The following is a 24,085-nucleotide window of genomic DNA, read 5'->3' as shown; positions in this document are numbered from 1 at the left end:
CAGGTCCGCGGCTCCCGCCTGTACATCTTCCAGGCCTCACCAGCTGATGCTGGCGAGTATGTTTGCCGGGCCAGCAATGGTGTGGAGGCTTCCATCACAGTCACAGTAACCAGGACCCAGGGAGCCAACTTCGCCTACCGTGAGTGAGACCACCAGGCTGGGCTCGGACAGAGAAAGGGGTATGGGGCAGCTGCAGAGAGCAGGGCTGACCAGTGACCATCTTCTCCCCCAGCTCCTGGTGGCACCCAGGCCATCCGCATTGAGCCCTCCTCCTCCCACGTGGCCGAAGGGCAGACTCTGGATCTGAATTGCGTGGTGCCCGGGCAGGCCCATGCCCAGGTCACATGGCACAAGCGTGGGGGCAGCCTCCCCACCCGGCACCAGGTACAGAAGCAGAGGATGGACAGGCCAAGAAAGGGACAAGAGGGAGGCCACTGTGGAGTGGAGGTCAGGGGTGGTGGGTTGGGGAGGGCCGGAGGCAATGGTTAGAACCCAGGCTCTAGGACCAGCCAGCCTAGGTGTGAATGCTGCTTCTACCACTTACTAGGTTGTGACTTTGGGCAGATTACTTCACCTCTCTGGACCATATTTTCAACATCTGTAAAATGGTAATAGTACCTACCTTACAGAATTACCGTAAGGATGAAGTGAATGAATATATATGCAAAGTGCTCAGAGCTCTGGCTTATAGAAAGTGCTCTGAGCTGTTATTACTATAATACCATTAGCTATTATTATTGCTGTATTTTACAGAATTTAGGATGCCACTGATTGCAAGATGCACCATTATTTTATGTACCACTAAGAAAAAAAAGTCTGCCATTTGTAATTATAATTCACTGCAAGATGCATCTTGATTTTAAAGTGTGCCTTAGAACTGATGGAGAGTGGTATTAGTGTCTGCCCAGTTCCTCACTGCTCCTCCTGGCCACTCCCCACTCCTAGGACAAGACACCCACTTCTCCACCTCTAAGCAGGACTGACCTAATAGCTAGCCCTCGGGCTCAGAGTGAGGCAGGGTTGCAGGTTATAGGTGCAGGGGTCCTGAGAGGGCCCCCTCTGACCTCACTTTTATTCTGGCCAGACTCACGGCTCACTGCTGAGACTCTACCAGGTGTCCCCAGCCGACTCGGGCGAGTATGTGTGCCGCGTGGTGGGTGGTTCCGTGCCCCTGGAAGCCTCTGTCCTGGTCACCATTGAGCCTGCAGACTCTGTGCCTGGTGAGTGGTGCTGGAGGGAGGCTCCCCACTCCAGCAATGGCAGGACCCCAGAGACCAGTAGCCCCTACCTTCACTCACACCCTCCCCTCCCAGCTGGAGACTGACCCTTTGCCCTCTGTCCCCAGCACTGGGGGTTACCCCCCCAGTCCGGATCGAGTCGTCATCCTCACACGTGGCTGAAGGGCAGACCCTGGATCTGAACTGCCTGGTTTCTGGGCAGGCCCACGCCCAGGTCACGTGGCACAGGCGTGGGGGCAGCCTCCCTGCCCGCCATCAGGTAGGAGGCGGGGAAATAAGGGGGGGCCCAAAGGACCCTTCAAGCTGCGGAGTAAGGAGCTTTAAGTTCAGACACTGCTCTGCCACTTGCCTGGCCAGTCCTTTGACTTCCCTGGTCCACAGTGTCCTCATCTGTCAAATGGGCTCACACTACCTTCCCTCACCTGCCCCATAGTACATCAACAAATGCTGGTCCCCCGCTTCTTCCCACTGGACCCAGTCTTACCCTTAGGCAAAGGAATTGAACGGTTGTCACTGGTGGTTCTCCCTGGGAGAGCTTCCCTCAAGCTCCATCTTACTGGTTCAGGCTGGGAGAGGGACCAGGGAAGGGAGCCAGAGCCTGGCTGTGAGCCTCCATGCCCAGCTCTGAGCCTGCCTCTCTCCTGCCCTCCCAGGTGCATGGCTCAAGGCTGCGGCTGCCCCAGATGACTCCAGCTGACTCTGGGGAGTACGTGTGCCGCGTGGTCAGCAGCTCAGGCACCCAGGAAGCCTCCGTCCTTGTCACCATTCAGCAGCACCTCGGCCCCACTCGCTGTGAGTGTCCCAAGGGTCATAACAAACAGGCTGAGAGGGCCACTCCACCCTCAGTGGCTCCCAAACCTTGCCTTCCATTTCACCCTCCCAGTCCAGAATGTCGTGTACCCCGTCCGCATCGAGTCCTCCTCAGCCTCCCTGGCCAATGGACATACCCTGGACCTCAACTGCCTGGTGGCCAGTCAAGCCCCCCACACCATCACTTGGTATAAACGTGGAGGCAGCCTACCCAGCCGGCACCAGGTATGGAGTCAGGCAGGGCAAAAGCTGGGATCACCAGCCCTGATGGGAAGCAGGAGGAGCTCTCAGCATCCACTCTTTGCTTATTCAGTCATTCCACAAACATTGATTGTTCTTGCTGGGTGGGCCGTGGACCAGTGCTGAGGATATAAAGATAAGCCCCACTGACCTCAGTTGGATTCTGTATTTTTATAGAACATTCTGTGATTTACTCACTCACTGCATTTCCTTGGGAACCTGATCCAGGTCAAGTCTTGCTCCTGGCACTAAAGATTCAAAAGGGAGCTCACAAGCTAGAGGGTGAGGGGGACATACCAATGACAGCAGTGTAATAGGAGCCAGAGTAGGTCACTGTGAATCACCAGGGAGGGCCTCAGCAAACTTCCTGCAGGGGTGATGGAGGAGAACAGTACAAAGGCTAGAGGTACTGTCCACCCAGCCCAGAGCCTCAGGAAGGTCACTGAGGGAGTTCTGAAAGAGACCAGGGTAGGGACAGACCCCAGGTAAGGCATGGAGGCTCCTGAAGTCTGGGGGCAACAGCAGCAGTGCTGGAGATGCTGCACCCATCCACTGACACCTGCTCCCCCACAGATCGTGGGCTCCCGGCTACGGATCCCCCAGGTGACACCCGCAGACTCGGGCGAATACGTGTGTCATGTCAGTAATGGTGCCGGCTCCCAGGAGACCTCACTGATTGTCACCATCCAGGGCAGTGGCTCATCCCACGGTGAGAACTCATAGAGCAGGTGGTCTGGGCAAGTGGGTGCGGGGTGAGGTAACGAGGTCTCTCACACCATCACTGTTGTCTGACTATGGCTGTGTGATCCTTCCCTCTCTGTCCCCAGTGCCCAGCATCTCCCCACCAATCAGGATCGAGTCCTCATCCCCCACAGTGGTTGAAGGGCAGACCTTGGATCTGAACTGTGTAGTCGCTGGGCAGCCCCAGGCCACCATCACATGGTACAAGCGTGGGGGCAGCCTTCCCACTCGACACCAGGTACAAAGTGGAGCCTGGCAGTGGGGTGGGCAGTGCAGGAACAGCCCCATGAGCAAAGAACCTGAATCGTTAGCTGGCAGTCCCAGGGCAGTGCTCCCTCCAGTCCTGGGTAGACAGAGGGTAGCTGGTCCGATGGAGGAGGCCTGAGCCAGCCGTCGGCACCTTAGTCCCTCAGTTCCCTTCTTCCCCATCCACACCCCCAGGCCCACGGCTCCCGCCTGCGGCTGAACCAGATGTCCGTGGCAGACTCCGGCGAATACGTCTGCCGGGCTAACAACAACATCGATGCCCAGGAAGCCTCCATCATGATCTCAGTCTCCCCCAGTGCCAGCAGCCCCTCTGGTGAGTCAGGAAGGGACTGGGAGATGCAGGTAACCGTACTTCTAGGGAGGAAGGGCTCTGTAGTCAGGGCCCTCAGATGAGGGTGGTGGTCCAGGGAGAGGGCTGTGCAGAAAGGAGCCTGGGTTTGAATCCTGACTGTACCACTAAAGGGCTTGAGTGAGTTACTCTCCTGCCTCAGCTTCAGTACCCTCATCAGTGAGATGTGGGTATCAATCTTTCCAGCCTTGTAGACCTGTCCAATTTAGTGACCACTACCCTTGCGTGGTAATTAAATTTAGTTAAAATTTAAAATTCACATCCTCATGTTTCAAGTGCTCAGGAGCCATGTGTAGCTGGTAGCACTACATCAGACAGTGCAGGTAATAGAACATTTCCCAAATCTGTTCCCAAATCTGACTATGGCCAAAGCCCCAGCTTGCTGTTTCTGTGTCCCCAGTCCCTGGCGGGGCTTTGCCCATCAGAATTGAGTCGTCATCTTCACATGTGGCTGAAGGGCAAACCCTGGATCTGAACTGCGTGGTGCCTGGCCAGGCCCATGCCCAGGTCACGTGGCACAAGCGTGGGGGCAGCCTCCCCACTCACCACCAGGTATGGGAGTTGGGGGCAGGAAACAGTGGGAGGGCTGCTGGATGTGGAGGCCCTGGCCAAGGGCCTGTCCCCCATCTCTGCCCAGGAAGGAGGCCTGGGAACCTCCATGGGGTGCAGCACCTGCCTTGGTCAGTGGTTGGACCCTGACCCCAGGCCTTCAAGGACTCCAAGTGCCATCTCATTCTGCTTTTCCGTCTCCTGTCCTGTCCCTACTCAGGCCCACGGCTCACGGCTGCGGCTGCACCGGTTGTCCCCGGCTGACTCGGGCGAGTATGTGTGCCGCGTGGTGAGCAGCTCTGGCCAGCTGGAGGCCTCAGTCCTGGTCACCATCGAGGCTTCTAGCTCTGGTGCTGTTCTCATCCCTGGTGAGGATTCCTACAGTGGGACTGGGAGGCTGGAGGAGGGGAGAAAGGAGGGGACCGGCAGACAGAGATCAGAGCTAGGTCAAGTGCGTTTTGTCTGTAGGGCCTGAGCGCGCAGACTCTGGAGTCTGGCACGTGCAGACTTGAGTTCCAGCTCTCTGTCCACACCGAGTGTTACACGAGGGACTTCTTTCCGTTTTCACTTTCCTCATCTGTGATGTGGGACTAGCAGAGCTCTTGCAGCAACTACACGAGTTCCCTAAAGGCTGGAACTGTGCCCTGGGGTCTATGAGGGTGATTTTAGGTGGTACCTGGATAAACATCTTTTATATTAATAGTGCTGTATTAGGGGAAAAATAGCAGCCCATCAAACCTGTCATGATTGCACGGAAATCAGTGCCTGTAATGGGGTTAAGTATTTTAGAGTTTTTTTAAGTGAATCAATTGAAAGGGAACTGTAAAGGAATTAACAGCACATAGTTATAGCAGACATCATGATAATAGTACCTGAATTGCTAAGTAATAAACATGCTATGCACTTACTAGGTACTGGGCCCTGTTACAGTTACACATATTAACTCATTTCACCTTCATAATAATAACCCTTTGAAGTAGGAAGAGTTATTCCTTCCATTTCACAGATGGGGAAACTGAGGCATGGAGAGGTGAGATAGCTTTCCGAAGGTCACACAACTAATAAATGGCAGGGCTGGGTTTGGAACCCAGGCAGTCTGGCCTGAGTCTGGGTTCTTAGCCACACACTACTCAAGTTTGGGAAACAGCCATCTGTGTGGAGGTGCCTGGCCCTGAACCCTGGCTGCCAGTGGTGCTGGGAGCACAGGAGGAGATGGTGGGGCCATAGTCTGAGGCAGGGCTGGGAGAATAAGGTGCCTCCATGCCCCAGGCTAGCGCAGCTGCTCCAGGCCTCAGAGGAATGGGAAGAGAAGAATCAAGGCCACCTCTCCATGGCCTCTGATCTGAGCATCTGGGCAACTAGGAGCAGGGACTGAAGGCACAGGAGTAGGAATCCCAGTTCACTGACTTCTTCCTGTGCCCCAGCCCCAGGCGGAACCCCACCCATCCGCATCGAGACCTCCTCCTCCCACGTGGCGGAAGGGCAGACCCTGGATCTGAACTGCGTGGTGCCTGGCCAGGCCCACGCCCAGGTCACATGGCACAGGCGCGGGGGCAGCCTCCCAGCCCGGCATCAGGTATGAAGGCTGGAGAAAGTGGAATGTGGAAATGCCCCATGGGAACACCCCACCCCACCCCACCCCACCCCATCCCATCCCCTGTCCAGGAGGGAAGGTGGCCACAACATCTGGGGCCTCAGGAAAATTGCAGCAGGAGATCACTGGGAATCGGGAGGTCAAGAACAGGCTGGGCATGACGGGGCCGCCACTGGCCACCCAGCCCCTTGGTGCATATTAGAAAAAGACACCTCCCACTCAAGACACTGGACACCAGGAAAAATGTAATAGTAAACATACTCTATAATGTCTAATATCAAAGTCGTCTTTGGCAGGAGGCAGCCTCCACCACGGTACATACCTGTGGTCCAGCCCTGGAGTTCAGGTATGAGAGCGCTGGGCATCTGAAGGCCTTGGCCATTGCCCCCCAGCTCACTCGCCCCACTCTCACCCTACCCTGGCCAGGTCCATGGCTCCCTGCTGAGGCTGAACCAAGTGTCCCCGGCCGACTCTGGCGAGTACTCGTGCCAAGTGACTGGCAGCTCAGGCACCCTGGAGGCTTCTGTCCTGGTCACCATCGAGGCCTCCAGCCCAGGCCCCATTCCTGGTGAGTGACAGGAGCAGTGGGTGGTGCTTGGAGGCCCCTTCCTGGCCTTGCTCCTCCTGCTCTCCCAGCAGGGCTCTAGCCCTCAGCTCCACAATGGTTCTCCAGCCCCTCCCCCCACCACTGGGGACCAAGGTCTAACCATGGCATCTTGGCCCCCAGGAGATGGAGCCCCTTCTTAGGTCAATGGCGCTCAGCCACGTCAGCCCCTCTCAAGCCACTGCACCTCCAGGAGGACCAGCTGGCACTCACTGCCACCACCTTAGGTCCCTGCCTGCACCCTCAGAGCCTCACCTTTCTCACCCATCCATTGTGCCTGCAGCCCCAGGACTGGCCCAGCCTGTCTACATTGAGGCTTCCTCCTCCCACGTGTCTGAAGGGCAGACCCTGGACCTGAACTGTGTGGTACCTGGGCAAGCCCACGCCCAGGTCACATGGTACAAGCGCGGGGGAAACCTCCCCACCCGGCACCAGGTATGGGGCCAAGGGTAGGGAGCATTCCAGGGCAGGCAAGGTTTGACCTGTGGTTGCCTTCTGCATCCCAAACTTTCACACCAACCCCAGCCTACTAGGAGACCCCAGGGGATAAAATACTTGTCAGGGAGGAGTTCACTAGCCTGGGAGTCAAGAGACTGCGTTTTTCTCCTGGCTGTTGCTGAATCATTTCCTGAGCCAATTTTTTCCTCTGTAAAGGGGATGGACTTGTAGGATTCTGTGAATAAAGCTTCTTCATCCCCACCAGCTGGAGCCCTGAGCTCCCAAGACCCAAGGGAGAACTCTTGGGCACTGGCACAGCCGGGCTTCAGGATGCAATCTGTCCCAAGTGCTTTGGTGAGATGGCAACCCCCTCCTCACTCCAACAGACCCACGGCTCCAGGCTGCGGCTGCACCATGTCTCTCAAGCCGACTCTGGAGAATATGTGTGCCGCGTGGTTGGCAGCTCAGGCCCTGAGCAGGAGGCCTCCTTCACGGTCACTGTCCCACCCAGTGAGGGGTCCTCCTACCGTGAGTGAGACCAGTGCCATGGGCTGGGGAAGCAGGGAGACCCTGGAGCAGGGTTGAGCCCACCCCGTCCTGCCGAGCCCAGCCCTCTGCCCCCCTCCTCCCCCAGGCCTTAGGAGCCCTGTCATCTCTATCGACCCGCCCAGCAGTACCGTGCAGCAGGGCCAAGATGCCAGCTTCAAGTGCCTCATCCATGACGGGGCAGCCCCCATCAGCCTTGACTGGAAGACTCGGAACCAAGAGCTAGAGGGTGAACCGGGCGGGGTGGGTGGGCTGGAGGCAGGTGTGAATGCACAATGCTTACCCCTGGGGGCTGGGCAGAGGCAAGGATGGCACCAAACTCACTGTATGACCCTGGTAAAGCCCTTCCCCTCTGGGAACGCGGTGTCTCTATCTGGATGGTGAGGGGGCTGGACCCAGGAGTCTCCAAGGACTTGTTTATCAGCCATCCGTGACCCTGTGGGCTGGACACCCCCAGACTGGAGGGGTGGGGGGTATGGGGCACTGGTGCACCTACTGGCAACACCAAGGCATGAGGGCATCCTCACTGACCATAAGCCAACCCCGCAGACAACGTCCACATCAGCCCCAACGGCTCCATCATCACCATCGTGGGCACCCGGCCCAGCAACCACGGTGCCTACCGCTGCGTGGCCTCCAACGCCTACGGTGTGGCCCAGAGTGTCGTGAACCTCAGTGTGCACGGTGAGGGCCTTCAGCCCCGTGGGCTCTGCCTTCCCGTTTCCGGCCCTGATTCCAAGCTCAGAGTCTGAGTTTAAATCCCGCCTCTGCCACTGCCTCCCTCTTGGACATTCTCTGTCTCTGAGCCTCAGTCTCTACATCTGTGCAGTGGGGAGACTAGTGCCCACCGGCAGTTACTGATAAGGGGACTGTGCCAGTGCACATGACCAGCAGAGCCCTGCATACGCATTAGCTGTGTCCTTCCTCTGGGCAGGGCCCCCTACAGTGTCGGTGCTCCCCGAGGGCCCTGTGCGGGTGAAAGTGGGAAAATCTGTCGCCCTGGAGTGTGTCAGTGCGGGGGAGCCCCGCTCTTCTGCTCGCTGGACCCGGACTGGCACCCCAACCCACTTGGAGCAGCGGGCGTACGGGCACCTGGACAGCCATACAGTGCTGCAGGTGAGGCACGGCCTTCCCCTGGCCAGAGGCCAGGTCTCACCTCTGGGTCTGAGGCCCAGTCAGGGCCCATCCTTCACCAGATGCTTGGAGGAAAGATTGGCAGATCGGCAGTTGGGTGATAAATGGATGAAGAGAGAAAGGGAAGGATGGAATAGGTGGATGATGGGTAGATTGGGAGACTGTCAGGAAGAAAGAAGGAAGGTGGAAGAAGGTATGGGTAGGATGGGTGGTTGAGTGAGTAGGTTGGTGGGTGGATAGGTGGATGGGTGGGTAGATGAGTAGATGTGTGGATGATGGATGGTTGGGTTGGTGGGTATGGATGGATGGGTGGATAGATGGGTGGGTAGATGGGTGGATGAATGGGTGGATGAGTTGATGGACAAGTGGATGGATGGACTAATGGGATGTCTTGAGTGTGAGCATTCAAGCAGCTAGTCAAATAGAAAAGTTGAAAACAAAGAGAAAGTTGGAAGAAAGAGGTAAATCCAAGCCAGAGCTGGGGGCTGATGCCAAGATCCCTTCTCAGGGACCCAGTAACCAGCATCCTCACTTTCTTCCAGATTTCATCAGCCAAACCATCAGATGCAGGCACCTATGTGTGCCTAGCTCAGAATGCACTGGGCACAGCACAGAAGCGGGTGGAAGTGATTGTGGACACAGGCATCGTGGCCCCAGGCGCCCCCCAGGTCCAGGTTGAAGAAGCCGAGCTGACTGTGGAGGCTGGACACACGGCCACCCTGCGCTGCTCAGCCACAGGTGTGGACGGGGGCTCGCATGCAGGGCAGGCAGAGCAGCCGTGCCCTAGGGCCTGAATTTAGACACAGGAGATCTGAAGGTGATGTCACGCTTGGGGAGGGGCTTTCTTGCTGGCGTCTCCTAGTGATCGCTGTGGTGCCCGTGTAGTGCCCCCATGAAGGAGCAAGTTCATCCAGGTCCCTCGCTGACCATCCTCAGCCCCAGCTGGTCACTGGGCCAGTCCACTGACCTCTACCATCTGCCACTCCACGCCACAGGCAGCCCCACGCCCACCATCCACTGGTCCAAGCTTCGCTCCCCGCTGCCCTGGCAGCACCAGCTGGAAGGTGACACGCTGATCATCCCGCGGGTAGCCCAGCAGGACTCGGGCCAGTACATCTGCAACGCCACTAGCCCTGTCGGGCACGCTGAGGCCACCATCGCCCTGCATGTAGAAAGTAAGGCACTCATCCACCTTCTTTGGGCTACCCTTTCTGCACTGCATGGAGGCTGAGCCCCCCAACCAGGCTGCACCCTGGACTGAACCCCAAAGACCCCATTCCGAGGGCCCCATGAACTTCAGGCCCCCAGAGCCTGCCCTAACCTGAAACCCACACCCCCTCCTCGGACCTTCGCTTCCCTCTTCCCCAGTCCTCTGGGCTCACCATTCAGCTTCCCTGGTCCTTTGGCAAGTCGCAGGCCCCAACACCTGCTCCCATCTTGACCTCTGCTCTTTGCCACACTGACCTCTGTGTCCCCCCCACCCCAGGCCCGCCATATGCCACCACAGTCCCGGAGCACGCCTCGGTGCGGGCAGGGGAGACGGTGCAACTCCAGTGCCTGGCTCATGGGACACCCCCACTCACCTTCCAGTGGAGCCGTGTGGGTGGCAGCCTCCCTGGGAGGGCAACTGCCAGGAACGAGCTGCTGCTCTTTGAGTCTGCTGCCCCTGAGGACTCAGGCCGCTACCGCTGCCAGGTCACCAACAAGGTGGGCTCAGCTGAAGCCTTCGCCCAGGTGCTCGTCCAAGGTGAGCAGCCCCAGCTCAGGCTGGGCAAAAGGAGGTCAGTCAGTTTTCCACTAAGCCCTTGTCTGAGCCCTTTACTTACCCGGCAACTGGGACCTGAGGACCCCCACTGGGAGCACGATGACCTCCCTCCATTACCGCAGCTGGAATGTCTTCCTTTCCCCGTTCTCCCAGGCCCGAGGTAGACCTGCCTCCTCCAGGGAGAGCCCCTATCACTGGGTTCTCAACAACTCCAGCTCTCGTTGCTGCATCCCTTCCTTGGCATTGACCTCACATTGCCAGAGGCTATGTTTACATAAGTACCCCAGCCCACCTCACCTGCCAGACTGAGGATGCTCAGGGCAGAGCCTGGACCCAGTCATCTCAGCAGCCCCTGGCTTGTCCACAGCAGGACCCAGAATGGGCTGTGTAAATGCTGGACAGTGACAACAATGAATGTGTGACGGGGCAGCTCCCACCCCCACACGCCCAGGGTTTCAGTGGATCTCCAGAGAATCTAGCATCTCTGTGGATTCCTCCATCAATGACAAAGCCCAGCAAGTGCTGATGGGCCCCAAATTCTAGAAGCAGAAAAGCATGTAGCCCAGCGCTCAAGAACCTGGGCTCTTGGAACCCAGATTCAGTGCATAGCTCAGTCACTTGACAATTGTGCAACCTTGGCCAAGTCAGTGAACCTCAAGCCTCAGTTTGTTTATCTGTGAAGTAGAGAGAACAACACCAACACACAGGCTGACTTAGAAAGGTACACGTAGGTAGAGCCTGTGGCACATAGTAGGCACTTGGTAAATGGTGAAAATACGCGTCCGATCTACCCTCCCCTCCACCCCACCCCCCGCACCAGGACAGGCAGGCGCCTTCACCTGGGACCATCCTATTTTAGACTAGCACCAGAATAGCCTTTGCTGTCCTTCCTTTAAATGTCTAAATCTTTCCAAGACTGACCCCTCCTGCTTGCACCTTGGACTGCCCTCCCCTCCCCAAGGCCGGGGGCTTGTAAACGCACAGCCCAGCACTCCACAGACTCTTATTTGTGCTGATGGAATGACTTGAGCAAATGAATGAACCTACCAATGAGAGGTATTTTTCCCCTGGTCAGAGAGGTTAACAGGGGAAGAACATCCCCGGCATGTTAGGATGGGGGTTCTCTGAGCCCTGGAGGGGCATCGGCATCGGGGATATCACACACACACACACACACACACACACACACACACACACACACACACCTTCATACCTGTTCCCACAGGCCCCTCCGGCTCTCTCCCCGCCACACCCATCCCAGCAGGATCCACACCCATCCCAGCAGGATCCACACCCACCATTCAGGTCACGCCTCAGCTGGAGACCAAGAGCATAGGGGCCAGTGTCGAGTTCCACTGCGTCGTGCCCAGCGACCAGGGCACCCAACTCCGTTGGTTCAAGGAAGGGGGTCAGCTGCCTCCTGGCCACAGTGTGCACGATGGGGTGCTCCGGTGAGTGGGGATGGGGGCAGAACTGAACTCGGGCGCTCCAGCCCAAGGCACATAGTAGGGCTTAGCATGAAAGGATATCCCTGGGCAAGTCACCTCACCCCCCTGAGCCTCAGTGTTCTCAGCTTTACAGTGGGTTATATGAGACCAACGTGAGATTACCTAAAGCACTTAGCACAGTGCTGTGTGCGTGGATGGCCTTCAGTAATCAGTGGCCCATATTCACATGATTGTTAAAGAAAAGAGAATAGGCTCTGAAGCCAGATGTATACACAGGCCGGGTACGCGGCCTGGAGCTCAGCTGTACTGCTCGGTAACTGTGTGGTCTTGAGCTCTAGACCATGATTCAGTTTTGGTCTAAAATGGTTGTGGTGACACTCACCCTGCCTACCTATCCTCCATGGTTTTGAGGGGAGACTAGAAGTTTACATCGTGTACTGATCTCTGGTGGCTTTTAACTCTGTCTGACACAATTAAAAAGTATTTTCACCAATTATTTTTACTCACTGATGTCTTACTATTTTTTCTTTACAGAATCCAGAACTTGGACCAGAGCTGCCAAGGGACGTATGTTTGCCAGGCCCATGGACCCTGGGGACAGGCCCAAGCCAGTGCCCAGCTGGTTGTCCAAGGTAGGAGGGTGGCTACAGGCTTCTGCTAAGAGCAGGGGACAAAGATAAAAGACACATCTTCCCGAAGAAACCTCTTAAATGCGTAGGAATTAAGAGAATTATTCAATTTTATCTTGCTTGTGTCTAGCTTAGAGTAAGGAGGCTTGACAAATTTCACAAGGGAGGGAGGAAGAAGGGAGCCAGGCAGAATGAGTGGGCACTCAGACAAACCAATGAGGAATGACGGTGGGTGCACAAGGGAGTAATGAATAAACGGGAACAAACGAGTGCATGTGCTCATGGGCGAATGCACAAAAAAGCGAGTGAAGTGATGAATGCCTCGGGCTCCAGGGCTCCGCTTTTCCAGGGCAGTTTTCAGCCTCTCTGAGCCCAGGCCTGCAGCAGGCTGGCCTCACTCCACTCTGCCTGCGTCCTCCCCCAGCTCTGCCCTCCGTGCTCATCAACATCCGGACCTCCGTGCAGACCGTGGTGGTCGGCCATGCCGTGGAGTTCGAGTGCCTGGCCCTGGGTGACCCCAAGCCTCAGGTGACATGGAGCAAAGTCGGAGGGCGCCTGCGGCCTGGCATCGTGCAGAGCGGAGGCGTCGTCAGGATCGCCCACGTGGAGCTGGCCGACGCGGGACAGTACCGCTGCACCGCCACCAACACCGCCGGCACTACCCAGTCTCACGTGCTGCTACTCGTGCAAGGTGAGGGCCGGTGGGGACAAGAAGCGTGGTGGAGGCTGCTCACACCACCCTCTCCTGCCTTGCCTGCTCTGGTCTTCCTCCCCACTTTTGGAGATTTTCAGTTTTGTGTGTTTAAGGGGCAGGTTGCATAACAAGCAGGGGCAGCGGGGGATAGAGGTGAGCGTTCCTCTGGGAGCAACTGGAACTTGCAGGGAAAAGCTATGCCGTGCGGCATTGAGAGGAAACCAGATGTGTAGTCCTCACCTACTGCAGCACCTGCTCTGATGAGGGAGACCTACAGCCCAGTATGATGGCAAAGACAGCACAAATACAAACACAAAACAGACATAAAAGAGTAAAACAGGGCAACGGATGATGCCCAGCAGACACCATCTGTGTGTTCTTCAAAGGCTATTCCTTTTCACGCCAAGCCCTATGACTTGCCCCCAAACTTATCCACACTGTCCAGGTACCCTCTTCTCAGATCTCCAAAGAGCTATACAGATTTCTACCCAGGTGTGTTGAAGAGTCTCAGTCTGTGGAGTCAAATGGACCTGTCCCTGAGCCCTGGCTCTGCCCGGTCCCACTTGTGCAACCAGGAATGAACAGCTACTTTTCCCTCTAAGCCACAGTTTCCTCATCTGTGAAATGGGGACAGAGTGCCTCCCTTCCAGAGATGGTGTGATGATTAAATGAGTCAGGGCACAAACTGGGCTCACAAATGGTGGCTGTCATCAGGTTGATGGCCTGTGTCTCCTTCTCCCCCTCAGCCTTGCCCCAGATCTCTACGCCCCCAGAGGTCCGTGTGCCTGCTGGTTCTGCAGCCGTCTTCCCCTGCATGGCCTCTGGCTACCCTACTCCTGACATCACCTGGACCAAGGTAACTGCTGGGCAAGGGATCACAGGCATGCCCGAGGGGCAGGGACCAGGTCTACCAACTCGGTGGCCCCTGGGACCTGGCCTAGGCTTGGCACAGAGTATAAGCTCCATGTTTGAGGGTGGGCCAAGGCGGAGATGGGAGACAAGCCCCGTGGAGGTGAGGGCCAAGGCCGTGGTCCAATGTGCGGGTGTGTCTGCAGCTGGATGGGAACCTGCCGCCTGACAGCCGCCTGGAGGACAACATGCTGCTGCTGCCCTCAGTCCGACCCCAGGATGCAGGCACCTACGTCTGCACTGCCACCAACCGCCAAGGCAAGGTCAAAGCCTTCGCCCATCTGCAGGTGCCAGGTGAGAACTCACCCACTGGGATTGACATGCCCTGCCCACAGCCTCACGGGCGTCGTCCTAAACTGTGCTTTCTGCTGGCAGAGCGGGTGGTGCCCTACTTCACCCAAACCCCTCACTCCTTCCTGCCACTGCCCACCATCAAGGATGCCTACAGGAAGTTTGAGATCAAGATCACCTTCCGGCCTGACTCAGCAGATGGTGAGCAGGAGAGGAGCTGATGGGGTTGCCCAGAGCCGGGGGTCTCTGAGTAACTGCCTTCATGGTGTGAGCCCTGGGAGCCCCCAGTCCTCCCCACCTGCTCAGCCTTCCCTGTCCCAGCACCCCCAGGCCTGCCGGGCCTCCCCTTATGGTTCTCTCCTGCCTCCTCCCTTCTCCATCCCCGCCCAAGCCTCCTCCTGGCCCTTCTGCCATCAATGCAGCCACCCCAAGGCCTCCTGGCCCATCTCCCTTTCCTGTCTCTGCTCCTTCCTCCTTCCTATTCCCCCATCTCTCACCCTTTCCTCCTTTCTCTCTCTCTCATCTGTCTCCTCCCACCTCTTACGGGTCTCTGACTTTCACTGTCCAGGCCTCCTTCTCTACTCGGGTGAGTCTCTGCTCCCTCTCCTCCTTCAGGTAGACCCTACAGTGTAAGTGAAGCAGTTTCTTCCTAGGGGCTCTCAACACAGCCCTTCTAATAGGTCCCCATCCTGAAAGCAGGAAGGCCCTGGCTGTGTGGGGTGTGTCAGGGGAGGGACAGGAGTCAGCGAGGGGTCAGGCTCACAAGCTTGGGTCATTCATGCCGGGGCTGGGCAGACGGGGAGCCCATAGCTGGACGGGAGGCCCTAACACAGCTGTGCCCGCCCAGGGATGCTGCTGTACAATGGGCAGAAGCAGATCCCGGGGACCCCCACCAACCTGGCAAGCAGGCAGCCCGACTTCATCTCCTTCGGCCTTGTGGGCGGAAGGCCCGAGTTCCGGTGAGACCTTTGTCCTTCCCGTTTATAGGGGAAGCAGGGCTGGGGGACTAGACTGCAGGATTTTAGTCAGGCACATGCCACCCTGGGCTGAGTCACATGGAGGAGGTTCTGGAAGATGGAGGAGAGGTGGCAGTTACCCTCCGTGACCACCGTTCTACGGGAGTCAGCACAGCCAAGAGGAGGAGGAAGCAGCCTCAGACTTGCACAGAACTGCCGCAGAAATACTCAGTGAGGCCGAGAGCATCCTTCCAGGGTGGGCCAGGATTCGTTCATTCATTCATTCATTCATTCATTCATTTATTCATTTATGTGCCAGGCACTGATACAGAGATAAACAAAACAGATCAAGTCCTGGCTCTTGTGGGAAAGTATAGTCTAGTTGGGGGAGACCAGCCGTAAACAAAGAAGGAAAGAAGCAAGGTGATCTCAGAGGGAGGGGTGCTTAGAGGAACAGTGAGGCCAGGTGCTAGGCTGCAGGGCCTGGAGCCAGGGGCACTTGGAGCCCCAGGGTCCGCTCTGGACAAGCTCCCAGGGAAAGGGTGTGGGGAGAGAAGGTGACATGGGGAGAGGCAGGGATGAGGTGAGCTGGGGGTGGTGGTGGGGCGAGAGGACAAGGCAGGAACAGAAACAGGAGCAGGACTGCAGGGAATGGTGACGACACCTTTGTCCAGCCTGGGCCCCCTTCCCAGCCCTTCCTATAAACCCCATATCTTGTCTCTCCTGCCCTGGCCCTCCCACCCCCTTCCCCATGGAGCAGGTTTGATGCAGGCTCTGGCATGGCCACCATTCGCCACCCCACACCGTTGGCATTGGGCCAGTTCCACACGGTGACCCTGCTGCGCAGCCTCACCCAGGGATCCTTGATCGTGGGCAGCCTGGCTCCAGTCAATGGGACCTCCCAGGTGAGACCCAGCTCTGTCCCCCTATTTCTAGCCCCTCCCCACTGCCACCCAGCCTCTGTCTGCCATTCCTGACTTCCCCACTCCCCAGGGTAAGTTCCAGGGCCTGGACCTGAATGAGGAGCTCTACCTGGGTGGCTATCCCGACTACGGCGCCATCCCCAAAGCAGGCCTGAGCAGCGGCTTCGTAGGTGAGCCTCCTCCCTACCTTCAGCCCTGGCCAAACCTAACCTGGCTGGCTGGCAGAGCCCCTGGGCACTGGGGAGGGCACCATAGTGTGTGGGCTGGGGCTAGGCAGGCCTCCCAGCACCCTGCCTTGGCTCATCCTGTCTGCCCGCCCCATCCAGGCTGTGTCCGGGAACTGCGCATCCAAGGCGAGGAGATCATCTTCCATGACCTCAACCTTACAGCGCACGGCATCTCCCACTGCCCCACCTGTCGGGACCGGCCCTGCCAGGTAACCCCACGCAGCACACATCACCTGGCTGCCCAAGCCACTGCCCTCAGTCATGGCAGAGCCCAGTGGGGAGTGGGGAAGGACAGAGTCTCAGCCTGATTTCTGGGGTTACTTTGCAGAACGGGGGCCTGTGCCAGGACTCAGAGAGCAGCAGCTACGTGTGTATCTGCCCAGCTGGCTTCACCGGGAGCCGCTGTGAACACTCGCAGGCCCTGCACTGCCACCCAGGTGTGTACCCCACCCTCCCTTCCTCCCAAGCACTGCCACCGCCAGGTACTTCCCTCTGCCAACTGCTACCCCTTCATATCCACCCCCACCTCCGCTGCTGACTGTACCGTCTGCATTTCATTGGTCTTACCCAAGCACTTACCACTCTTCCTGGATTCTGACTTCCGTCACTGCCATCTTGATAACTCACTCTACCTCACATCTCTGCTACCCAAGCACTCATCCCCCCATCACTGCACCCAGGCACCCGCCCTGCCGTAATCACTGCTCCTCAGTATCTACCACTTTACCAAGGCACTCACCCCACTACCTGCCAGCCAGGTACTCGATGGCTCCACACTGTTATACAGGTCTAGTCTTTCAAGAACAACTGACAGTCACTCATTCACTTCCCCCACGCTGTCCCTCTGCTCAGCCTCCTCTGGCCCCACTCTTTTTTGGTTTGTTTGTTTTTGGGGGGGGGTGTAATTAGGTTTACTTATTTACTATTTATTAATTTAACAGAGGTACTGGGGATCGAACCCATGACTTCATGCATGCTAAGCTTTCATTCTACCACTGAGCTGTACCTTCCCCCCGCCACTCTTGCCCAAATCCATTCCGCCTCCCAGTCTCCTGTTCTCAGGCTGGCCTGGCCCTCACTGGCCCCAGCTCCTGGAGTATAATGGGTAGAGCTTTGGCATCAGAACCCCATCCTCTCCCAAACCACCTCCACGTTCTCCTTACTTGTCTGTGTGTTCCCCAGAGGCCTGTGGGCCCGACGCCACCTGTGTGAACCGGCCCGACGGCCGAGGCTACACCTGCCGCTGCCACCTGGGCCGCTCAGGGATGAGGTGTGAGGAAGGTGAGCAGAGCCAGGCCTCAGACCCCCCAGGGATCCCTATAAAGACAGAGGAAGCTGGACAGGGCATGCTGAGGCCATGATGGGCCCTATGGATGATAAAATTGTTCTAGAGCCAGAGGGCCTCAGAGTCACCTGGCCAAGCTCCTGCCCAGCCTGAATCCTTCACACAAGGGCTCCAAAGGGACACCCCATCTAATTGGAGATCCAGCCTGATCTGCAGGGCTGGGAGCAGGGGCTTCTGGGCTGCTACAGTCATTGCCCATCTGGTCCTGAGCCTCTGGGACTAGAGAGTGGGGCCCCAGAGGAAGGCGAGTAGCTGGAGCCCTCCTGGGACTCCAGCGTCCCCACTGCCCTGGCTGAGCTGTGGCTGCTGCAGGTGTGACTGTGACCACCCCCTCCATGTCGGGCACGGGCTCCTACCTGGCACTGCCTGCTCTCACCAACACACACCACGAGCTACGCCTGGACGTCGAGTTTAAGCCGCTGGTGCCCGACGGGATCCTGCTATTCAGCGGGGGGCCAAGGGGGCCTGTGGAGGACTTTGTGTCCCTGGCGATGGTTGGCAGCCACCTGGAGTTCCGCTACGAGTTGGGATCAGGTGAGCACCAACACCAAATGCAGATGGGTGGTAGGCGCCCAGCTCTGTGACCCCCTTGGCCCTCCACTCCCCAAGGAGGTACAGGAGAATGAATTCCTAATTCAGACCAACTGCAGGTCCCCCGTTCTTCACATTCCCTCTTTCTGTGTGACTTTAAGCAAGTCCCGAGACCTCCCAGGTTCCCCTGGGACACCAGGAGGCTGAAGGAACCCTCCCTGTCTGCTCAGGTTCCTGTAGTGGGTGGGGCAGGGCAGGGAGCCATCCTTGGGCCAACCCCACCTGGTATCCTCCCCAGGGCTGGCCATCCTGCGGAGCTCCGAGCCGCTGGCCCTGGGCCGCTGGCACCGGGTGTCTGCAGAGCGTCTCAACAAGGACGGCAGCCTGCGTGTGAACAGCGGGCGCCCTGTGCTGCGCTCCTCGCCTGGCAAGAGCCAGGGCCTGAACCTGAACACCCTCCTCTACCTCGGCGGCGTGGAGCCATCCGTGCAGCTGCCCCCGGCCACCAACGTGAGCGCCCACTTCCGCGGCTGTGTGGGCGAGGTGAGGAGCAGCTCCAGATGACAAATGGGAGGGTGGGGTGATTTCCTTCCACCTGCAGCCAACCCCAGGTGCTTGGGACCAGACGCTTCACCTATGAGCCTCAGTTTCCAATTCTGTAAAATGGAGATATTGACACCCATTTTGAAGGCTTGTACTGAGGATGGCCTGCCCTGGTGGATGTTCCTGGCACACAGTAGGCACTCAGCTTTGTTCCTCCTCCCCCACCCTACAGTCCCACATTAATGCTCAAGTTCCAACTTGGGTTCCTGGCTGTCCTCTGCTGCATTCTTTCTGCTGGCACACCTGTGCCTCTGCGTCTTGCACTCTTTAAGCCCTCAGTGTCCCTATGCCCACAGGTGTCAGTGAACGGGAAGCGGCTGGACCTCACCTACAGCTTCCTGGGCAGCCAGGGCATCGGGCAGTGCTACGACAGCTCCCCGTGTGAGCGCCAGCCTTGCCAGAATGGCGCCACGTGCATGCCTGCGGGCGAGTATGAGTTCCAGTGCCTGTGTCGAGATGGCTTCAAAGGCGAGCGAGCCTGCCCTGGGCCCTGGGAGGGAGGGGCACAGGCTGGTCAGCGGCTGCTCCAGCCTATGCCCACTCGCCTCTTCCCTGACTCCCAGGAGACCTCTGTGAGCACGAGGAGAACCCCTGCCAGCTCCGTGAGCCCTGTCTGCATGGGGGCACCTGCCAGGGCACCCGCTGCCTCTGTCCCCCAGGCTTCTCTGGCCCACGCTGCCAACAAGGTAGCCTCCCCGTCATCTCTCCACCTCCCTCTTGGGGCCTTGGGGCTGGCACAGCCCACCAAGCAGACCCTGCCTTTCCCCACAGGCTCTGGACATGGCATAGCGGAGTCCGACTGGCATCTTGAAGGCAGCGGGGGCAATGGTATGTCCTTGCTATCACCAGCCAGAGAAGCTGAGGGGCTTGTCCCTCCCAGACTTTGGGTCTCTCAGCTCCTCTTCCGATGATCCCACACCCTCCATCCTGGCCTCTAAACAAAACAGGAGCTCACTAGGCACAGACTGAATAAACAAGAGCACAGCCACAAAGCTGGGTCCTGCCCTGTGTTTACTGGCTAGGGGAGCTTGGGCAGACCTTGAACCCCTCTGATGTCAGTTTCCTCCTCTGTATTCATGCATTCCATCAACAAATGTGTATGTGTGCCTATCCTTGCCCTGGGAGCAATAAATATAAGATGAATAAGGCAGGACCCTCATTCTCAAGGATTCCGTAATCTGTTTAAAAGCAATGATAATGATAAAAATGTTGAATATTTACAGCCCCTGTGGCCCAGTGCTAACTGCTTTATAGATATATGTCTTATTTATCACTAATGTGATAGACGAGGTAGTGGTAGTGGTTAAGAGCCTGGATTCAAATCTTAGCCCCACCATTTACTAGGTGCATGACTTTGGGTGAGTCATTTAACCTCTCTGTGCCTCAGTTTCCTCATGTATGAAATAGAAAGACATAACATCCTTCCACAAGGCTTTCAATAAAATTATGCACAAGAGTCAAGTTATTTAGCGTATTTAATGCTTAGAGCAACGTCTGGTCTAGCTTTTGTTAACATTATAACTAAGTCATAGGGTTGTTACAAGGATCCAATTAAAAATCGTGTTTGTAGCTGGACGTGAAGCTCCCTGCCCAGTGACTGGCACATAGTAGGTGCATATAACTGTTAGCTGTTATCGTCATCACTTGGTGGAGGGTGGCAAAGTGTCCCCTACCATGGTAGCTGCCAGGCCCCAGGGGCCAGCGCTAGTGTGGGATGTATTTGAGCAGGTAGGGCTGGGAATGTGGGCATCACACACAGTATGGATGTTGGAACCAAAAGGTCCTGGTGCCATCCTGGCTTCCCACTTCCTGGGCAAGTCACTCACCCCTGAGCCTTTCTTCTCATCTGTAAGATGGAGGAAACACAAGGGTTCAGAACCGTTTATTTGCCACTGACCTAGGTGACCAGCTGCCCCGCTTCGCTCAGGACTAAAGGGCTTCTCAAAATGTGGGACTTTCAGAGCTAACACCAGGACAAACCTGGCAAATAGGGATTGTTGATCACCTTACCTGGACCCTGTTGACTGCATAGGATAAAATACATAGGATTTCAAAGGAAACCAGTTATACGGAAACAAGGTTATCAAAATATTTTCAATTTTTTGCTTCTTTAGCCACACATTAAATAACAAGATGCAGTGGTGGCCCCAATAGCTCCCACAACTGCAATAAGCATAAACAGTGTTTTGAAATATTTGCAATTACCGTAATGTGACAAGGATAAGCCCTTGTGACCCAGTTGGTGACTGAGTCACGGGCCCTGCTACTCCTTTAGTTTGTTGGCTACCTGCATAGGAACTGCTAACCTTCAGGGAGAAGTGAGTGAGAGTAGAACTGTAATGTTTTCCCATCCAAGTTCACAGGCCCCTGAATTCTGTCCACAGCCCCCTTGGGTCTCCAGGGATGGCAGGTTCAGAGCCCCGCGTGGTACAGGTGGGAGTGGAGGTGGGGGTCAGGGGCATCGACGTGGGATGGATGCTCCATGTGGCTGAGCAGGTGTCTCATTATCACCCCCCCAACCCCCCTGCAGATGCCCCCGGGCAGTATGGAGCCTATTTCTATGATAACGGCTTCCTTGTTCTCCCTGGCCGCATCTTCTCCAGGAGGTGAGACAAGGTGTTGGGACAGTGTGTGGGCCCAGAGTGGGGAAGGGAAATCTGGGACTTCTGCCCGCTCACCTGCTTCCCACCCCCCCGCCCCACCCTGCCAACAGCCTGCCCGAGGTGCCCGAGACCATCGAGCTGGAGGTTCGGACCAGCACGGCCAGTGGCCTCCTGCTCTGGCAGGGTGTGGTGAGTGTGGGCATCTGGCCCTGGATCTTAGGGCTTCCAGGCTCCTGATGGCCAGGGAAGTGGGAGAGAGGAGGGAGGAGGCCACAGCTCTCGGGGGCCTCACCTCTCCAGGCTGGGGGCCCCAGAGACCCTGTGCTTCCCTGGCAGGAGGTGGGTGAGTCTGGACGAGGCAAAGATTTCATCGGTCTGGGGCTTCAGGATGGGCATCTTGTCTTCAGGTGGGTCCTGGCACCTGACCCTTCCTCTCCCTTCCCTTGCCCCCCTTACCTTCCGGTGGTTTTCCCTCTGGTCAACCCCACGGCTCCTCCTATAAGAAGCTGCAGCTCCTAGTGCCCAGCTACACACCACCACCACCACCCCACACCCGCTCCTGTCCTGCCCCATGCTCACACCTGCTTGGGCCTGTGTGACTGCAGCTACCAGCTGGGCAGTGGGGAGGCCCGCCTTGTCTCTGAGGACCCCATCAATGATGGCGAGTGGCATCGGGTGACGGCACTGAGGTAAAGGAGCCCACCCAGGTACTAGGGCAAGGAGCCCAAAGTTCTGGAGTGGGACAGGACACCCCCCTACTATGCACAGCGGAACAGGCACTGACTTCTGGGGAGACAGAACTTGAAGGCAGGGTCAGGAGACAGCCCACCAGCCAGAGCACAGACTTCCACAGAACTACATGGGAGTGGGGCCAGATCTCTCATCCAGCAGGGGAAGGAAAGAACTCAGGGAGCAGGGGGCAGACTTCTCTGTCTGCAGTCTCTGTAGCAAAGGGAGGGGACTCTCACTGGGTTGGGAAGGACGGGGAACTGGTGGAGGGGCCTGACCCAGTTCCACCGTAGAGAGGGCCGGAGAGGCTCCATCCAGTTGGACGGCGAGGAGTTGGTCAGCGGCCAGTCCCCAGGCCCTAACGTGGCGGTCAACACCAAGGGCAGCATCTACATCGGTAAGTCTTGAGCTTGGGCCTCGGTGCAGGCCTGGGGCCCACCTTTCGGGCGAGGGAGGGAATGGGGCTCCCGAAGAGATAAAGCCCACAGCCATCCTCGCCTCCTGGGCTCCTGGAGCTGACAGGCCCCATCCTCTCCCTCCCCTGCAGGCGGAGCCGCCGACGTAGCGGCACTGACCGGGGGCAGGTTCTCCTCGGGCATCACAGGCTGTATCAAGAATCTGGTGCTGCACTCCGCCCGGCCTGGCGCCCCACCCCCACAGCCACTGGACCTGCAACACCGCGCCCAGGCGGGGGCCAACACGCGCCCCTGCCCCTCATAGGCGCTACCTGCCCCACGCGGACTCCCGGGCAACGCCACAGCCCCATGACGTCAAGTATATTATTATTAATATTATTATTATGAATATTTTGTAAGAAACTGAGGCGATGCCACGCTTTGCTGCTACTGCCCTGGGCTGGACTGGAGGGTGGGCACGCCACCCCCCACACACAGACACACCTGGGCAAAGCCACAGGCGCTGGGCAGGGCAGGTTGGATGGGAGCAGGTGCCTCAGAGGGCCACCAGGACTTGGGGTCAGGTGCAATGGCTGAGTGGGCTCAGAACTGCCCCCACCAGTAGAGCCCCCCACGGTAGTGCGGGCTGCCCATTTCTTCAGCCCTTGGGCAGCCCTCATTCCTACACAAACCAACCTCAGCTTACAGCCTGGTGCCTCACCGCTACCTGGAACCTCACCAGCTACCTGGAGCAGGGGGCATCGCAGTGGCCTTCGCCACCCTCCTCTGAGTTGGAAAACCTCTTTAGTGCCAACTGTGGAGCAAAAGGCAGCTCACCCCTGGGCAGGCAACCCCCACCCCCGCCAGCCCATGTCCCAGCCCCGCCACCTCCACCTAGCCAACTGGGCCACCTGGCCCTGGCAGCCACCCCCTCCCACCAAGCCCTCCTGGCCTGCATACCCCTCACCCCACACCTCACCCAGGGCCCCTGCCCTCAGGGGCTGCAAGGGAAACTCCATCCCAACTCTCACCCGGAGCTGCTATAGGCAGAGCCCAGCACTGAGAGGGTCTCCCTGCCCACACCAGGCCACGTCCCCCCACTGATCTGGAAGTGAAGGCCCAGGGGACATGGGGGGAGGAGGGCGTTGGTGGTTGGAAAAAGTTAGTGCCTTGGGTGGGGGAAGCCAGGACTCATGACTGGGAGGGACAGGAAGGGGGCATAACAGCCCTGCCCCATCTGTGGGAGCCTGAGGGCCCAGCTGGGGCAAGCGCCCTCCCCACCAGCAGCCCCCAGATGTGGGGTCAGGATGCCTGGCCTCTGTGTCCTAGAAGGGACCCTCCTGTGGTCTTTGTCTTGATCTTTCTTAATAAACGGTGCTATCCCCGCCAGGGCTGTCTCCTGTGTCTCTTACTAGGGCTGGACTTGTGGTACCTGAGAGGGGGCCAGGGTGGGGCAAAGCAGGGAGGTCTGGGAGTGAAGCAAGGCAGCTTCAGGTGAGCAAAGGCCCTACTCCCTGCCTTTCACTG

The 24,085-nt window shown here is 57.7% G+C and overlaps 1 protein-coding gene across 8 annotated transcripts in view; it reads left to right on the top strand.

The window, feature by feature from the left end:
- HSPG2 (heparan sulfate proteoglycan 2) overlaps positions 1–23,947 on the top strand; it is a 98,039-nt gene extending 74,092 nt beyond the window's left edge. For 6 of the 8 annotated variants that reach the window (XM_032495397.1, XM_032495396.1, XM_032495395.1 and 3 more), the window contains 44 exons: positions 4–139; positions 233–384; positions 1,085–1,220; positions 1,346–1,497; positions 1,892–2,030; positions 2,122–2,273; positions 2,862–2,997; positions 3,116–3,267; positions 3,471–3,609; positions 4,046–4,197; positions 4,415–4,562; positions 5,619–5,770; positions 6,215–6,356; positions 6,676–6,827; positions 7,217–7,358; positions 7,465–7,605; positions 7,926–8,060; positions 8,311–8,492; positions 9,053–9,248; positions 9,506–9,685; positions 9,997–10,257; positions 11,501–11,726; positions 12,258–12,355; positions 12,777–13,043; positions 13,793–13,902; positions 14,102–14,249; positions 14,331–14,447; positions 15,094–15,205; positions 15,963–16,107; positions 16,196–16,295; positions 16,452–16,561; positions 16,681–16,789; positions 17,535–17,633; positions 18,010–18,231; positions 18,527–18,771; positions 19,128–19,299; positions 19,395–19,517; positions 19,603–19,659; positions 21,362–21,437; positions 21,545–21,623; positions 21,771–21,841; positions 22,040–22,123; positions 22,457–22,560; positions 22,711–23,947. In XM_032495397.1, the coding sequence (XP_032351288.1) occupies positions 4–139; positions 233–384; positions 1,085–1,220; positions 1,346–1,497; positions 1,892–2,030; positions 2,122–2,273; positions 2,862–2,997; positions 3,116–3,267; positions 3,471–3,609; positions 4,046–4,197; positions 4,415–4,562; positions 5,619–5,770; positions 6,215–6,356; positions 6,676–6,827; positions 7,217–7,358; positions 7,465–7,605; positions 7,926–8,060; positions 8,311–8,492; positions 9,053–9,248; positions 9,506–9,685; positions 9,997–10,257; positions 11,501–11,726; positions 12,258–12,355; positions 12,777–13,043; positions 13,793–13,902; positions 14,102–14,249; positions 14,331–14,447; positions 15,094–15,205; positions 15,963–16,107; positions 16,196–16,295; positions 16,452–16,561; positions 16,681–16,789; positions 17,535–17,633; positions 18,010–18,231; positions 18,527–18,771; positions 19,128–19,299; positions 19,395–19,517; positions 19,603–19,659; positions 21,362–21,437; positions 21,545–21,623; positions 21,771–21,841; positions 22,040–22,123; positions 22,457–22,560; positions 22,711–22,883 (6,324 nt within the window). In that variant the 3' untranslated portion in view covers positions 22,884–23,947. The remainder of the gene's footprint in view (positions 1–3; positions 140–232; positions 385–1,084; positions 1,221–1,345; positions 1,498–1,891; positions 2,031–2,121; positions 2,274–2,861; positions 2,998–3,115; positions 3,268–3,470; positions 3,610–4,045; positions 4,198–4,414; positions 4,563–5,618; positions 5,771–6,214; positions 6,357–6,675; positions 6,828–7,216; positions 7,359–7,464; positions 7,606–7,925; positions 8,061–8,310; positions 8,493–9,052; positions 9,249–9,505; positions 9,686–9,996; positions 10,258–11,500; positions 11,727–12,257; positions 12,356–12,776; positions 13,044–13,792; positions 13,903–14,101; positions 14,250–14,330; positions 14,448–15,093; positions 15,206–15,962; positions 16,108–16,195; positions 16,296–16,451; positions 16,562–16,680; positions 16,790–17,534; positions 17,634–18,009; positions 18,232–18,526; positions 18,772–19,127; positions 19,300–19,394; positions 19,518–19,602; positions 19,660–21,361; positions 21,438–21,544; positions 21,624–21,770; positions 21,842–22,039; positions 22,124–22,456; positions 22,561–22,710) is intronic. The other 2 variants (XR_004325398.1, XM_032495398.1) reach the window with 2 other exon arrangements.
- Positions 23,948–24,085: the final 138 nt, after the last annotated feature.

The sequence above is a fragment of the Camelus ferus genome, chromosome 13 (assembly GCF_009834535.1).
Source record: "Camelus ferus isolate YT-003-E chromosome 13, BCGSAC_Cfer_1.0, whole genome shotgun sequence".
Lineage (NCBI taxonomy): Eukaryota > Metazoa > Chordata > Mammalia > Artiodactyla > Camelidae > Camelus > Camelus ferus.
The sequence above is the reverse complement of the archived record's forward strand: the minus strand, read 5'-3'. Positions and strand labels throughout refer to the sequence as shown.